This window comes from Oryzias melastigma, linkage group LG7 (assembly GCF_002922805.2).
Source record: "Oryzias melastigma strain HK-1 linkage group LG7, ASM292280v2, whole genome shotgun sequence".
Lineage (NCBI taxonomy): Eukaryota > Metazoa > Chordata > Actinopteri > Beloniformes > Adrianichthyidae > Oryzias > Oryzias melastigma.
In genome coordinates this window covers 30,198,178-30,214,219 of record NC_050518.1, presented here as the reverse complement: position 1 = coordinate 30,214,219, position 16,042 = coordinate 30,198,178, and the positions used below count along the sequence as shown (strand labels likewise).

Below are 16,042 nucleotides of genomic sequence, written 5' to 3'. Positions count from 1 at the left end.
TCTCGTGCAGAGGCGCAAAAGTGAATATCCAACATTTTTGTATTATGACAGCTTTGGTGCACACAGACAGAAACGCGAACGGAATCTGATTTTTGTGACGCAGGAAAGAAGAAATACTCCGTGGGAGTTGTCCGTTGTCCCGCTCTGGTAAGACGCCCCTCTTCATGTCTGATACGGAGGCTGTTGACAAGTTTTATCTGTGTTTGGGGCTGACACAGGCAGGGGAACGGTCGAGTCTCAGGCAGTTCGATACCCCTCATTGATTGTTTTGTACGTGTCGGTGGCGATAAACACCAACGGGGGAGATGTTCGGGGGCGCGCGCCTCTTCGCGGTGCGTTCAGGTGCGACTTTTCCTGCTGCTGCGACGCAGTGTTTACATCGAGGCTGGGTTATTATAACCCGAGCCACGTGCTGGTTGCTAGCTTGGGACCATGTGGGCATTGTTAGGACTGCTGGCTGCGTTGTTGGTCTTTCACCTGCCGTTTGTGTCTCCACCTTGTCTGGTTGGTTCTGGTTTTTGGCTGGAACTCTGTTTGGAAGATTTATTTTCTGAAAGAATAGCTGTGTTGCGTGGAATGGAATATTTGTATTCTGCCACCTTCAGACTGAGGCTTTAAATATTAGGTTCCTTCAGTCTGAACCTCAATATTATTATTATTATTAAATATTAAAAAGCCAGAGATATTCTCATATTCAGTAAATATGCGCACTTTAGTCAATTAAGATGATGTTTAATCTCCTTCATATAATTTATTTTAATTGAAGGTTATTTCTTGACATATCTGTTAGTCAACAAGTTGAATTGTCAAAATAAACAACAATATTGTTAAGAGTTTCTGTTCATCCAGATTAATTTCGATGAACATAATTATTCCTTTTATTTATTTTTAATTGTTTTAACTAAAGTAAACCTTGGATTATAAACTGTTACAGAGGCTGACGTTTTGACAAAAAAAGAGAAAATTAGAAAAATGTTGGGCGTTACTGTGTTGTTCACATCTTATAACACAGATTTGGTTAAAATTAGTTGCAAGGGGTAAATAAGGAAAACAATGGCCCAAGATGCAATTTCATATTTTATTATTTAATTTCATCAAACATTATTTAACTAGGTTTAAAAAAAACATTGAGATCAAGCTGGCCAAAATGTCAGCAGCACATGTCACAAATAGCAGTATAAAATAATACAGTAAGAGTGGACTTCTTTTTTTACTATTTAACATTTCAAAATAAAGTACAGCAAAGTAGCTCTGTGTTATTAAATGTAGTAAATGTAAAACCATCAGACATAGATTGCAAAAGTTATGAACATTATGAGAAATGTTAAAATGCAGAAAATTCAAGGTGCACTAATAAATTAAAAACAGACACTGACAGATGGACTTTCTTTCTTTGCTACACAAAAAGGAACAAAAACATCTAAATGTAACACATTTGGACATTTTTAGTATTCCAAGCAGAAAAACTGAAGGCTCCTTTCCCAAATTTAGTCCAAACACGAGGAACATGCAGATGAAAAAAAAACCCTGATGGTTCTTTGAAGAAGAAAATGGGGTTCTGATAAATGTGATCAAAATGACTGTTGTTTTTTCCCCTTTTCAAAAGACTGTATGTTCTTCTTTTACCTTCACAAGTTCATCTGTGGTTTGAAAACTCATAACAAAACCACAGAATCTCTCCAGAAAATGTGGCCTGTTTATGAATACATTTCGAGTTCAGTACGAGTTCACTGCATTTTGTACACGGCAGCGCTGCAGGCAGAGAGGCTGAACTTTTGAGAGGACAAACACTGAGTTGATTCTGGAAGAAAACTGTTTTTGCTTTAGGATTCAAACCGACATCCAAAGTTGTGTCTTTAAAAAGCGACGTGCAGATCTGAGGGCGTGCATCAGGAATAACAAACAAGAGCTGAGACAAACATGCCTGGAGCCTGTGAGCTCAGGCTGCAGGTCAGGAGGTCGATGACGAGGGCAGGCCGGTCGCACCGCTCCGTCCCTCCGATCTGTCCTCACCTTCCTCAAACTGCCCGACTGTACTTCTGAAGCCCTACATTTTCCAGCCATTATCTCATAAATATCACAGCCATCTGCTCCACATGTAACAGCCCAATTAGAGAGCGGCTCTTTGACCCCACCTGTCTGGATTTCATTTGAAGCCCACCCCCTCGTCCTCTCAGACACATTATCATGCAGGAGAAGGCCGTCCAGACTTTGACCTTTCCTTGTTGTCTCTCCGCAGGGTCTGAGCTTGTTTGTCAGCCTTGAGTAGGTTTGGTTTTCACCCTCCAAGTGTCCTGTGGACGACAGCTGACCATGGTGGTCTGAAGAAGGAGCACGCAGTGTGAGTTCAGTCCAACGCAGCGAAGGCTTGATCCAGACGGGAGCAGAGAGGAAAAGAACGTTTGAACACAAAATGTCCCGCAACAGAGAACTGGTTGTTTTCTACGTGAAGTATAAACTGTCTCAGAGGAACTACCCCCTCAACCACATAGTGCTCAATGAGTCTCCGAACAGGACTGCTGCGGGGGAGGTGGGCGAGGAGCAGAGCACAGAGACGCACGCCAACGGGACGTTTAACGGGACGAGTCCCGGGACCCCGCCGCTATCCCCGCTGCGTCAGCAGCAGTTGCCGTCGACGACGAACATGGACGCAGTGAAGGAGGCGCTCCGGGACACGGCCAACGAGTTCGAGCTGCGGTACGCCCTGGCCTTCAACAACCTGCACAGCCAGCTGCACATCACGCCCGCCACGGCCTACCAGAGCTTCGAGAACGTGATGAACGAGCTGTTCCGCGACAACATCAACTGGGGGCGCATCGTGGGGCTCTTCGCGTTCGGCGGGGCGCTGTGCGTCGAGTGCGTGGAGAAGGAGATGAGCCCCCTGGTGGACAGGATTGTGGAGTGGATGACCGTCTACCTGGACAACCACATCCAGCCGTGGATCCAGAGCCAAGGCGGATGGGTGAGTTATGTCAACACGGGGACAAAGAATCGTCTCTTACTCGCACAGAGGGATCTTTAAGGTCCCTTTCCTAAATAACTCGAGGAAAGTAAACACTTTGAGCACGGAAAGTTTTCATGTTGACACGTCCCCCTTTCAGTCCTGCCTGATAGCAGTCAGGTACAGAAATGAAAACACGCCGTTTATGCTGTGGAAAAGTACATAGAGCTAAAAAAAATAACAGCATTTGGTTGAATTTTTTAGTTTTTTTCCTTCAACTGATGAACTTTCTGACTCATTTTGTGAGAATTTTGTTTTGTAAAATTTTTCTTGAGACAGCGGCGTGGGGGGGTTGTTGCTCAGCGGTCAGCACATTCACATTCAATATGAGATTTTACCGGAGCAGAAGGCGTTAAAGAAAATTTGAACAGAGGAATATCTGTGTGGTCAGCAGCTGCCTCAGCTGTCCACTAATTGATCAGGGGCTCTGAGCTCCCAGAGTCCAATCGAAGCGGGAGATTAACGGGCCGTTCCCGCTCTTTGTGCCTGGAGATCGAAGTTCTCACCAAACACCAGAAAGTCCAGCGCTTTTACAGAAAGCTCTTTGTTCTACTCCGGTCAGTTGAACGGCCTTGTGCTGCCCCCCTCCTGAAAACATCCGACTGTTTTATCAGAAAGCCTGGTTTCTCCTCCACTTCACTCTAACATGTTTGTGTGCATTCACTCCCTTCCAGGACGGCTAAGGTCACTTCTGTTCCTTTGTCCCAGTCACTTAATGTTGTGACGGAGGAACGGATGGGCGGGGCTGCTTGTATTCATCAGCCCTATGGAAGGTGACCACCTCGTGGCCGAAGACCCCTTTGTTTGGCTTTGTCATTTGCGCTCCTGCTTAAAACGCTCATCAGGCTGCAAACAAAACGCTGACAATGAGCAGGGCGGTGAAGGTTAGAAGATCTGGTGTGGCGTGGTTTGTTACACTGAAGCTTTACGACGCCCTGCTGTCAGCTGACTCTTTATTATAAGGACGCCTACACCTTTAAATCACCTGCAGGGCTGAGCTCAGAGTCATAACGCTGCATGATCAGCACAGATTTGTTCATTCACACTGAATATCTCTCATGTTTGCATCATTTTCCAAACATTCCTTCATGGTGGATTGTAAAGTGACTTTATCATCCCATTAGGCCACACGTGGCTGTACATATATTTATTTTCACACCACCCTAAGCGTGACTAAAGTTTCCAGCAACACTCTGATGGTCATGCATGTCAGTGAAGATAAAAAATGGTCCACCTTATTTAGAACTTATTATTAAAAACTTTCCCTAAAAGATTCTGTTTGGAAATAAGAGTTCTGCTTCCAAACTTTTCCTCAGAACTCAGTAAATGGACTAAACCTTATCCCCTGTTGCTATGGCAGCACAGCGACACAGCTCCATCTCAAAGCTCAGGTTGATTAAGAAGAGCTTTTTTAACACAAGTGGTTCTAAATAATGGTAAATTATAAAAATGATTACTGGAAAAAAAAGTTCTTAAAAAAATAAAAGTTTGTTGTAGTTGGAAAGATGACATTAGAGCACGTGTCAAAGTCAGGGCCCGGGGGCTTGAGCTGGCCCTCCACGTAATTCTATCCGGCCCTCCAGATCATTTTATTTTATTGTTATTAATGGCCTGATGTTATCTTGCGCTTATTTCTAACTTATATAATTTTGACAAAATATATTTTTATTTAAGGTTAAAGTTTATTTACTCTGGAATAATATTCCTACCTTTTTATTATTCATAATTATGTTAAAAAGTTATGGTTTTACATTTTTTTAAATGGGCATTCTGCTAGCATTTTGGACTATTTTGGGATTTACACAGATTTTTTAGACTAATTTGGAGTTTAGCCAACATTTCAGCTATATACTAGCTGTTTTAGCTAATTTAGGCTTTTTTCAGTTTTTAGGCTATTTTGAAGTTCAGCTATTTTTTTCAGCTGTCAGAAATGCATTAACACTGGTGTGGATGATCTTCATCTCTATTAAAACTGACTACACGTTTTGCTTGGCACCAAATGGAATCACCAGGAGTTGACCTGTAGACAGTGTGTGCCCCTCCTGGCTGGCATGTGAGAGGAACCTGTGCTTGGAGCAGTGAATGACTTCATCCGAGAAACTGAATGGATGGAGCTGCGTTTGTCTGGTTGGTGCTTTCACTTCCCCTAACAGACAAAACTCTAACACATGATACCACTTCCTTTTAGTATTTCTCTTTTTATTCATTTAGCTGCTGCGTTCCAAAAGAGTTGTGAATTCTTTTTTTGTTGTTTTGGTCCGTCTGTTGATTCATAAATTTACCAGCACAGACTAACGCTCTACATTCCAGTGAGCCTCTTGCCAGAGAGTGCCATGAGTTTAGTTTCCATATTTCATTGGTTTTGCCCTTGTCTCTGTCACAGTCCCTGCTGTAGTTTCATCTCCTCAAAGCTGCCTTCTCCTCTGAAACGTGCAGGTCTCTCAGTGAACCCACGCGGGACTTTGTTGGGGTTTTTTTCCCTGCCGTCTTTCTTCCTGCCTGTCCTCCCCTGACGCCTCCTCACAGAATTGAAGTCAAAGCTGTTGGCAGATGTGGGGTATAGCTGTGAGGCAGGTGCGCCTTTAGTTTTAGCTGATGAAATATGAGTCTGCTCTGAGCAGCAGCAAGGTCACTCTCTGTTTCACTCAGGTGTTACTCAGTCTCATCATCTCATTTATGCACATTTTTAAACTAGTTTTGCTTTAGAAGAATTCTGCCAGAGTTTGGAGGAAGAAACTTGTTCAAAACTTTCCTGGTTTCTGTGTCTCTGAGCAGTGATGGAGATCATGGGTGGTTTTTTTTCTTTCTTTTAGAGGCTGGGGGTTCGTGTTCTCTCACAGGTTTTTTGTTTTACACATGAATTATTTGGAATGGAGTTGGTTTGGCCCATACATCAGGATAAAGCAGTTTGTTGTTCGGTTGCTCTTAAATGTGGATATCTCTGGTGAGAAATCCCAGGATTCTGGATTCCTCGGTGACAGAATTCCCTGCTGTGCTGCTACTCTGGGACATGACGGTCTGATTAAACTAGAAAGGAAACCCACAAAGAAAAATAATACGATTATTGTGGCCTGAGCTTTCAGAAAGAGGGTGAAAGACGATGATAAAAGCGTTCCCGAAGCTTCTAAACCCTTATAGACTCACTCTAAAGAAGTTGTGTTTTTTGTGCTTATAACATGATTTTGTGGCTTTATTGATGATAAGGATAAGAATGAGAAAAATGTAGCTTAAAATTGCATTTCTTGAAATGTACTTTATTCAAATAAATGAGGAGCAGACAAAAAAAACATTTTGAAAAAGGGCTTATTTGTGACTTAGAAAATATGAGCTACAAGCTCCGATCCACAACGGGTTGTGGAAGGGGGGCGGGTTTACTCATTAGAAGTCTGCCTCAGTGGCAAAATCCTAATGAAATCCTGCCGCTCTACAGAAACTACGTTCCTAGAAACCATACAGGTTTTTGATTTAGGTTAAAACACCACAATTGTAATTAAAAGAACTACTGGGAAGGCTTTATAATGGACCAAAAGAGGATCAAAGTGGGTATTTAAGATCCTTTCTTGGTTGTGTCCTTTTCCTGGCCTCCGTCCACCATGAAAAACCCCTTCCAAAATGCTGTAACACTTCCTTCCGTCTCCAGATGTAGTCTAACGCGAACAGGTGGATTTTAAAAAGACGCGACTGGTCGTCTGAAAAGACACAGGAAGTTCTGTTTGGAAATGTTGCTTCTTTACTTATTTTCTGGTTGGTTTCTATCACTGGGTGAACAACAGCTGGAGCACTTTTACTGACTGGTACGGTCCGGTATTTTGACTGCTTTCATTGTGAAATGAAGTGGAGACGCTCCCCAGAATTAACTGGACCGTACCGGACCACTCCTCACCAGACCGGACCGCTCAGTGAAAACAAGGCTTAAAAGTCTCAGTTTGAACTGGAATTATTATTATTTAGGGTTCAAAATGGCTTCAAATTTAGCACAGCTTATAAACACCTTAATCAAATCAGCATTTTAGGAGAAACGCTTGTCTGTGTGCCTTAATGTTCAGAGGAATCAAAGAGCTTGACGCTGCAATAATGATCTTGTGGTGCAGCTCACAGACCTGAAGTCTTTCTGATGCACTGATTTGTGCTCAGGTCTGCACACTTGCAGCTGTGCTGGACCTCCTCTGTGTGGAAGTGATCCAGACTGCTGATGACGGGCATTAAAAGTGTTCAATCATCACAGAGCAGACGGCAGCATTCAGTAGAAGTGTTCCGCACATGTAAGCACACTCAGCCTCACTGTCTGTTATTAGCCTCCTTTGTTTTTCTGCGTCTCTGACAACCAGGAGTCCCGGGGTAACGCCCCCTTGGTTCCTCCATGGCGAAGCACACTTTGAATGGGATCACTAGGCCGATCTTCTCCACCTCCCCCCGGGGGTTTACTGTGAATCACATGGGTCTGCTGGGCCTTTATTTTGTAAAATGCAAAAAATAGACATATTTAGTCCCAAATGTGACAATGGAATCAGTAGAATTTCAAATGGTCAAGATCTTTAGAAACAGCAACCTTTTTCTTATTTTCATCCTAAGCCCCCAAAATCATTGCCGCTCCTTCCCGGGTCAGAATCCCCGTTCCCGCTGTCAGAAGCTGAGCATGACAGCAGCTCATGTCAGCCATGCTGGCTCGTCTCTGCTGTGAATGAAAGCACGACCGCACTGTCACTCCAAATTAGGGTGAAATTCAAGCTGTATTGCCACCATGATGCATCATGAAGTTTTGCCTGAACAGTGGTCTAGACTGCTAATAGAATGGGGTGGGGGCAAGAAAGATGGGGCAATTAGAAGCTGCTTTTCAGTTTTACTTTTATTTATATGCAGCTCTGAAGTCCTTGCATCATTTTCCCATAATGCTTTGGTGGCACAGAAGGATGGCTCTCTTATTGAGATGATTTCAGTCTTCTGATTAGGAATCTTGAAATATATTGGGAGAGGACTTTACACAGTGGTTACAGATTACAAATAATAATAAAATATAATCCGAAAATGTACTCAAATAGTAGAGAACATGACAAGGATGTCTGCAGAGTTTTGACACTGCTCCTGAACGACGCAGAGGGCTCATGAGGTGGAGACACATCTGAACTGACAGTGAATCGCTGGAAAGTGAAGCTGTTTTGCACAACAGAGCAAACGTCATAAAAACTGAAAGCTGCTCCCTAAATGATCCCGCCAGAGCCTATTTCCCAGCTTCAGCTGCCCTCCGAGCTGAGATATTTGATCGTAGCTAAGCATGTGAGATAAATGCGCTCAGCCAGAGTCACCCTCTGCAACTCCTGCTTTTAAAAGAAGCCATATATTTTCAGATAATAAACCTCCTTGGCAGGCAGCAGAGGTAGAGACAGTGCCATCGACCTAATAATGCCGTTTCCAGCAGAGCAGGCGATGGCAGTGATTACACGGTGGAGACTGAGCTGCCTCAGGGTGGGGGTCTGGGGGTTATTACCAATTATAGATGAATAATATCTCAACCTGCTGCTGGGAAAAACAATGTTTTTTCTTTTTTTTTCAATCTGACAGACTAATGAAGCCTAAACTGCTTAGCTGGAGAAGAGAAACCCAAAAAAAAGGCATCATTAGTCCGGTTGGTGGTTTCAGAAAGGTCAAAGAAAAGTTAAGTACGAGAGGAATGCTGGCTGAGCGAACACATTTTCCTTTTATTTCACTTTTTTCCTTTTTCTCGGCAGCCCAAAAACAGTATTTTATGATAGAATATCGTCTGTTTTTGATTTATTTAGGTTAAGAAAGCTGAAGAAGTACCAGATGAATAAAGAGAAAACATAGATTTTGCAACAGTAAATCCATTCATATTTTCAAAATGTTTCTGAATACAATCATCGTGTTTATCGCTGAAGATTGTTCAGAAATCTTCCAAAAACACAGAGAAATTCAAACTACCTTAAAATGCAAAAAATGGTTGAAAAAGTCTTATTTTTGGAAAACTTTTACCAGAAACGGCGTGCCTGCATCTGTTTTAGGAAGTGACCCATCTCATGAAACAATTTGTCACGTTTGTACAAACCAACAGGCTCTGGGCTCTGTCACTACTGTGTTATGGCCCTCTTTTTTTATAGGAGCTATTTATACCAGAGGAAGAGGAGGATGAAACCTGAAGTGTTCAGATGCGCGGCTGTAATCGGGTTAGATGGCGTGGCTGTAATTAAAGGCAACACCATTAACCTGGTTCAGTTCTGGGAACACCTGAGCTTCCTTTGTGCCAACGTATTTACCCCCCCGTCTCTCTCTGTAATTAACATGCACATAGGATACACGCTTTGATGGAAAGAGACTCCTGCCAGACGGCTCTAACGCACAGGAGCTGGAAATCTCACCCCTGGGACCAATCTGGACCGCCTCCCCGTCTCCTCCTCCACCTCCTGTGTCGTCTTCCACACACGTCCCCCTCTGTTACCTCGCATGTGTTTTCATTTTCTCTGCCTGTCACTATTGATTTTTTTACTTTTTTTTTTTTTTTTTCCTTCTGGGCATCTCCACCCACTCTGTCCATCCGTGTTCTGGTCATCACTTCTGAACTCCTTATCCTTTTGTGTCTTTTTCCGTCAACCGCTGCGCCCATTTTTATGTTTGGAAGCCCAGACTTGTGACCCCGATTCATTATGTGTGAGCGCACGGCTTCAAAACACCCAACCCAACGGCGTCCCAGAGCTTTGTCCTGTGGGTGTCACTTTGTGAGGGAGCAACACATGCTATATTGTCTTTAGGGCTGACATCAGCTCCATCGATTCCCTTTGACCGCCCCCACACCACCTCCCCCACCTGCACAGCTGCCACCACCCTCCCCTCCATCCTTCCTTTATGCCTTGGTGACTCTCAGGTCAGGCTTTTGGCTTCACATCCTGAAGTTTGCTCAACTGCTTGGTTAATGTGTTGGCTGTTTTTATTGTATAAGTGGCGCATTGCAGAGGGGAGGGGACGGCGCCAAGTCAGACTGCTCACGTGACTTTCCCAGACAAAGAGACCGTGAGCGCACAAACACACACGCGCTGGGAAATCTGCTTCCCTCGTCTTCGTCGTGCGCGCAGGTGTGTTGGTCGACTTTTCTTCACCTTCAACTTCTGACCCAAATCGCTTCCTCGCTCACACGTCCGATCAGCGGCGGCTGCTCCGTATCAATAAGCTGCGCCCCTCATGCAGATCCAACGTGGCCGCTCAACCACGCGCACGTCTCCATTGTTTTGCTTTCGTGGACGGTGACATCACGTGTTTGTTTGTGCCTCGGCGCTCAGTAAACGGCTGTCAATCACAGCCAGAGTCGACAGATTGCGTGAATCATTTGCCTCCAGCTCTTTGACGGGAACTTCAGGTGATGCTTGTTTACAGCAGCAGTTCAGACGTGTCCCACTTGCATCAGAGAGCACAGATGAGCCATTAAAAAAAAAGAAAAAAAAGTATTGATGCACAAACGTTGCATTCATTTGAATCATGTGTTTTTAGCGTATAGAGTCTTAAAGTCATGCTTAGGTTATACATATAGGAATGGGTCTGTGTTTTTCTAAGTGATAGCTGGGAGAACAAGTTAGGAACAAGGACTGTCCTGTGCCTGCGAGTGTTTACAGCTTCTCCCAGAACATCAGCTGCTGCTGCGTGACATCAAACCTGCGGCCCTGCAGCATCACCCCCACACTGGGAAGCACCCGGAGAAGCCGCTGCATGGCGTTGGGTCTCCTCGTTCCTTAATATAGAAATCCTCGTCCCAGCAGCCTTTGCTCCAGATGCTGTTTATGTTGGCGGGACACACTTCCTGCAGAGTAATGGATGAGTGAGTCCATGCTGCACAGCAGGCATTAAGATCTGCACTGACAACCCCCCCCAACAGAAGCCCGGTATCTCAGATGAGGATGAAGAGGTTATAGAGAGGCAGGTGGCAGAGATGAAGATGAGGCTGGTGACTCAGCTTGATGAAGATGCAGTATGTGGGTCAATAGGTTAAACGGCATGAATGGTGCACGCGTGCAGCCAGCGTTTTGTGCACGCTCCGTGCTGCACGAGCAGAGCAGCTGGGGTGCAGCGAAGATGCTGCTCCACTTTTTATAGCTTAGTGTTGAAATCAGGTCACAAGAACAGAACACCCCCCCTTCCATCCTCTGCCTCGCTCTGCCTGTCCCCTCTTTTTTTGCCTCTTTTTTCCAGTTGACTCTTCCTACCAGGACTTTTTTTTTCCTGCAGCCCGCTGCATCAGCCCCCGTCCCCCCGCTCTGATTGCATTTGGTCCCTCTCTGGTTTTACTCATTGTTTCTCTCTCTATGCTCACATCTCTGATCAGATTAGGAGCCATGTCATGGGATTAGGGAATCGTACGCTGTGCATTAAAGTGAGAGAGTTGAGGGATTGATGGAGAGGGCTGATGAGCATTTCATGTTAATGTGGTTCCCAATATCAGACAGGACTGAACGACGATAAAGAGCATCAAGGCCATCACGGGAGCGCTCATCAATGACTAGCTGAGGGGGGAGACGGCGGTCTATCTTCTTTGGGTCTGCAGAAGCAGAGATAACCAAAAGAACAAACACAAACTTCAGTTTCTTTCAAGTAGTTAAACCTTTTGAACATTCATCCAGTGAGAGGGAGTGAGCTTTCACTCTCTTGTTCTTCTCCTCTTCACATATTTTTCTCCTCGTGGGTTTCCCCTCTCTCAGTTTCCAGTTATTTTCATCACCCTTTCCTCTCTTTCGCCCTCCTTGTCGTGCTCTAGTTTTTTTTTCTCGTCTCGCACTCTGCTCCTTTGTTTTTTTTCCGTCTGTCTCCCTCTCCACTGTTGCCCTCTTCCAGTTCTTGCAGACAGATGGCGGGTCTCTGGGTCATGGTGAGGTGTCAGGGTGGGGTGGTGGCCTTCAGGGTGGATGCTGCCGAAGACATCCAGCTCTGTCCGGAGCATCCCTCTCCTTCCCCGTCCCGAGCATGCGCTCTCTCTGGCAGACGTGCCTGCTCAGTCCAGAGCCGTCCTGCTGTGTCCCTGCAGTCTCATACCTACAGTTTGTGTGCGTTCGCGTGTGCGTCTGCTGACAGAATGGGGTTCTGGAGAGAGACGGCCCCCAGAGTGCGGCGGGGAACAGATTGGAGTCTGAGCCTCCTTGTCCTGACTCATTAATCTCCTCTTTAATTCATGGTCCCACCGCCGGCTCAGCTCGTGCACGCTCACACACGCTGTGGACGTGTAGGAAGAGCGCTCACAGAGGCGCGTCGGTGCTTGGCTCAAACTGAAGCAAGTGTCACCTCTGAGGGGGTGACACGTGATTACATTTTTGCTTCTTTCTTCTGTTTGGAAACAGTCCATTGCCGTTCAGACCAGCACGCCTCTCCATACTCAATCCCCTCAGCTTTGACGGTGCTTTGCATAGTAGGCATGAGGCCAAGAACACGAAGAAAAAAATCAGTGTCAAATGCTTCAATGACTAATGGAGGGTACTCTTGCATACAGGTTGTTCTTCGGAGGATTCCTTAGCTCTGCTGGAATTTTCCTCTGAGCAGAAGATTGAAGGGAAGGATGAAATGTTTTCCCATCACTTTGTCTCAATCTTTTGACTTTTTTTTTTAAAAGCCTGTCAGCCTCCAACTGCCATATGCTCCTACTGTAACCATCAGAAAGCTGAATAGAAGGGAGTTTTAGCCGTGATGCATGCACATTTTTAAACAACATGCTTCGACTGAATGCACTTGGTCAGGGATCAGCAAGTATAATAGCCATTTGTCATATTTTCCTCTCGCAGTGGATGCATTTCCCTCCCATTGTGCATGTAAAAATTCCATTCTGCTGCTTCTTCGTCCAGCTCATAAAAAGTCATCAACTAAAAGCCAAACAGTCTTTCGCTGTTCGGTGGCTCAGAAACGGCGCAGACCCTCCGTGGTCATGAGGAGGAGCTCCCACCCTCCTACTCATTCAAATAACTGTCTTGACAAGATTGGGGGGAAAAAACACTGACCATCCTGAGCATTTGATGCTGATAGCATGATGTAGATGATCATGGGAATTATGCTGTGTTCTAAAGACCCACATTGAGGGAAATTGTGTTTTTTAACATGTTCTTGTGGCATTTGTCTCTTGATGGCAGATGTGTAAAGAAGATGAAGCTTTAAAAAAGTATTTGAGTGTTTCTTTATTTAAATGTGTGTGGATCAGGAGTCACAAGTTCCCTGCTCTGCTTCATTCTGATTCATCCTCTTAAAGATGAATAGATCCATGTACATCTTTGATTTCCTCTTCTGAGCTCAAAATGTACAGCTAGATAGCTCCAAAAATGCTCATCATTTTTGTTTTACCCGTGGTGTTAGGTTGGGAGAGAGAGGGGCTTTAAGCTAGCAGGAAAGAGTGTAAACAAAGAGCTCTCAGCAACAGGGATGGAAAGGGTCGGCCGGGTCAGTGCCAACAACTCAGAGGAATTTCTAATCAACTCCTGCCGCTCTGCAGAAACTATGTCCCAGAAAACTACACAAGTTTTTTTGTTTTTTTTTTAATTTTGGCTAAAAACTGCTGAAACAGAAATCCGCTTTGATAACAGATCAAAAGATGATAGGTCATTAACTAGGATTAGATATGAGGAATACTTGCGATCTGCAATATAAGTGATAAATATTGTGAAGATGTTTCAATTGGCGAAACATGAACAAATTGCAAAACAAAAACAGAAAATATATCATTTCAATGTTACTGCAAAAGTTTTATTTAAATAAAAGTCAGCATATTTTAAATTATACCCAAATCTACAGAGGAGGCAGGCTACTAATTTGAAAAGACTCCATCTGATTGATCGGCGGCATAATGGAATCCATCCGATTGAATGCGTTAAAGGATTTCTTTGATTTTGCAGTTTATGGCGTCTTTTGCAATACATATATTGCACAGACTGATCTCGTGATGACAATACATTTTGGATTTATTGTGGAGGTCTATCATTACCTCAGAGGATTCTGACAAAAAATCTAAATGTTGATTTGTATTTTCCTCATGGAAACTGAACCCCAATTTTCCAAAACATTAAAGACAGCTAAAGGCCGACACGCAACAGCGAGGCAACAGCCATGAAAGGATCATGCTTTGCATGCGTCCGCTGCTTACTACCGTTTCATTGACTTTGACCTGACACAGATCTGATCTTTTTCTTTTTGATTTACATTTTTTCTGATTACCAGCCATTGCAGACAGGTCGCCTACACGTTGAATATTTCATATTTCCTCTGTGGTTCTTATGAATAAATAAAAACTCTCGTCTAAGACAATAAAAGCCTCTGAACTGATTGGGAATCGTTTAGAAGCGTCTGCGGGTTTCTGGGAGTTTCTGTAAGCTCCTGGATTTACGGAGGATCCAGCGTTGGTTCTCACAGATCCTCTCAGGCTCACTTAGTGTGCATTAAAGCTCCTTTTGAACTGTGGGGGCGCTCCTCTGAATGTCTCAGGTAGGAGTGAGTGGTCAATAAAATGCATTTTGTGCGTGTTTTCGTTCAGTCACAGATGTCATAAGGTCATAATACGACAGTTGAAACGTGGAAGGGCCTATGAGAAGGCAACTATACAAGCACAAAGCTTTTATCAAAGAAATGTGCTGATTATCAAAGTTAATCATTTAAAAAATGTGAAGGGAGCTCAGGAAAAATGTCATCCACGTCTGCAGAAACTCCTGTTCTCAATTTACTCAGAAGAATCCCAAAAGGACTAAAAGATAAATAACTTTGAAGGTTGTTGTTGGTAATGTCAGTGTTTATCTCTTTCATTTGATAGAGGATCCAGTTTGAGGAAAAATGTAGTTTATTTTCTTATTGCTGCTGATGGATAAAAAGGTTTGGGTCATTTCACTTTGAATTTAATGGATTCTTGTTTTGGCTCTTTTGAGGACATTTAGAAAGGAAGAAGTCTGTCCCGTATTCTTCAGGTTGCTTGCTTCAGCAATTGCAGGGAGTGAGCCTTTGCCCTCGCTGAGATAAGCCGTATCTGCCGCTCCCCACGTGAGGATAGCTTTCTCTGTGCTCCCAGTCTTCGTTTAAATCCACATGAGCTGTCAAATGTCTTTTAGTCAGGAGTGACCTCCATCTCCGCTCTTGCAAGAAGGCCCAATTGGCAAAGTGCTTAGTGGGATCATCTTCTGTCTCTCTGCAGAGGACGTCTGAAACCCACACCGATGGGTTCTTTGTCGGCTTCCTGCCAGTAATTTCAGTTTGGCGTCTGAGAAAATGACCAATTAGTCCACCTTTTAGAGACAAGATTGTACAAAATAAAAATTCTTAAAAATCTGCTTTTTAAGAGTAGATTTATGCTCCCTAAGCTGTTCATTTTCATGTCCATTTTTAATTATTATGTAAAAATATTTGATATTTAAAATACTTTTGTCAGCTTTTGGAAGCATTTCAAAAATCGCTGTAAATTAAACTGAAAGTTCAAAAAAATTTTACTTTCTGTCTTCTTTCTGATTCAAATGCAAACATTAGCTGCTGAAGGACAGCTAGTGATAGTGAAGAATCCTGATTGTGCTAAATTATCTGCAAACAATAATTATTGTTATTATAATTATAAAAATGCTAAAACAATGAAAAATATTTAATGTAGTAGCTGCAATAACTAAGGTGTAAAACCCTGTTAAAAATACAAAATATTTGTTTTAAAAAAACAAATATCTATTTAGTAAAGTAAAAGACAAAAATATGTTTTAAAAAGTAAGCTTATAAATAACAAACATGCCAAAATGTGTCGTAGAATACAAACAAAAATTAAAATGTTATTCACCTAAAAAAACCACCGGTCATTTTGAACAATGTAAAAAATGTCTAAAATAAGTTAAAATCTATTTTTGATTTAAAATTATTCTTAGTTTCAGTCATGTTTAGAATCAAAGTTTTCTTTTCCAAGTTTATATATGAATTTTTAAGGGATTTGAATAGCTCTATATTTGTATGCAAATAAGGACAGATTTCTTCAACCAGTTTTATGAGGTAACTTTTCTGACTTTGTAAAAGGTGTGAAAATAAAAGTCTGGTGAAAGTTGTCAGAAGTTT

The 16,042-nt window shown here is 43.2% G+C and overlaps 1 protein-coding gene across 1 annotated transcript in view; it reads left to right on the top strand.

Annotated features, from left to right (window-relative positions):
- bcl2l1 (BCL2 like 1) overlaps window positions 1-16,042 on the top strand; it is a 30,139-nt gene that overhangs the window by 1,153 nt on the left and 12,944 nt on the right. Inside the window, exon 2 of the mRNA XM_024293029.1 lies at window positions 2,240-2,962. Coding sequence (XP_024148797.1) covers window positions 2,414-2,962 — 549 coding nt within the window. The 5' untranslated portion in view covers window positions 2,240-2,413. The remainder of the gene's footprint in view (window positions 1-2,239; window positions 2,963-16,042) is intronic.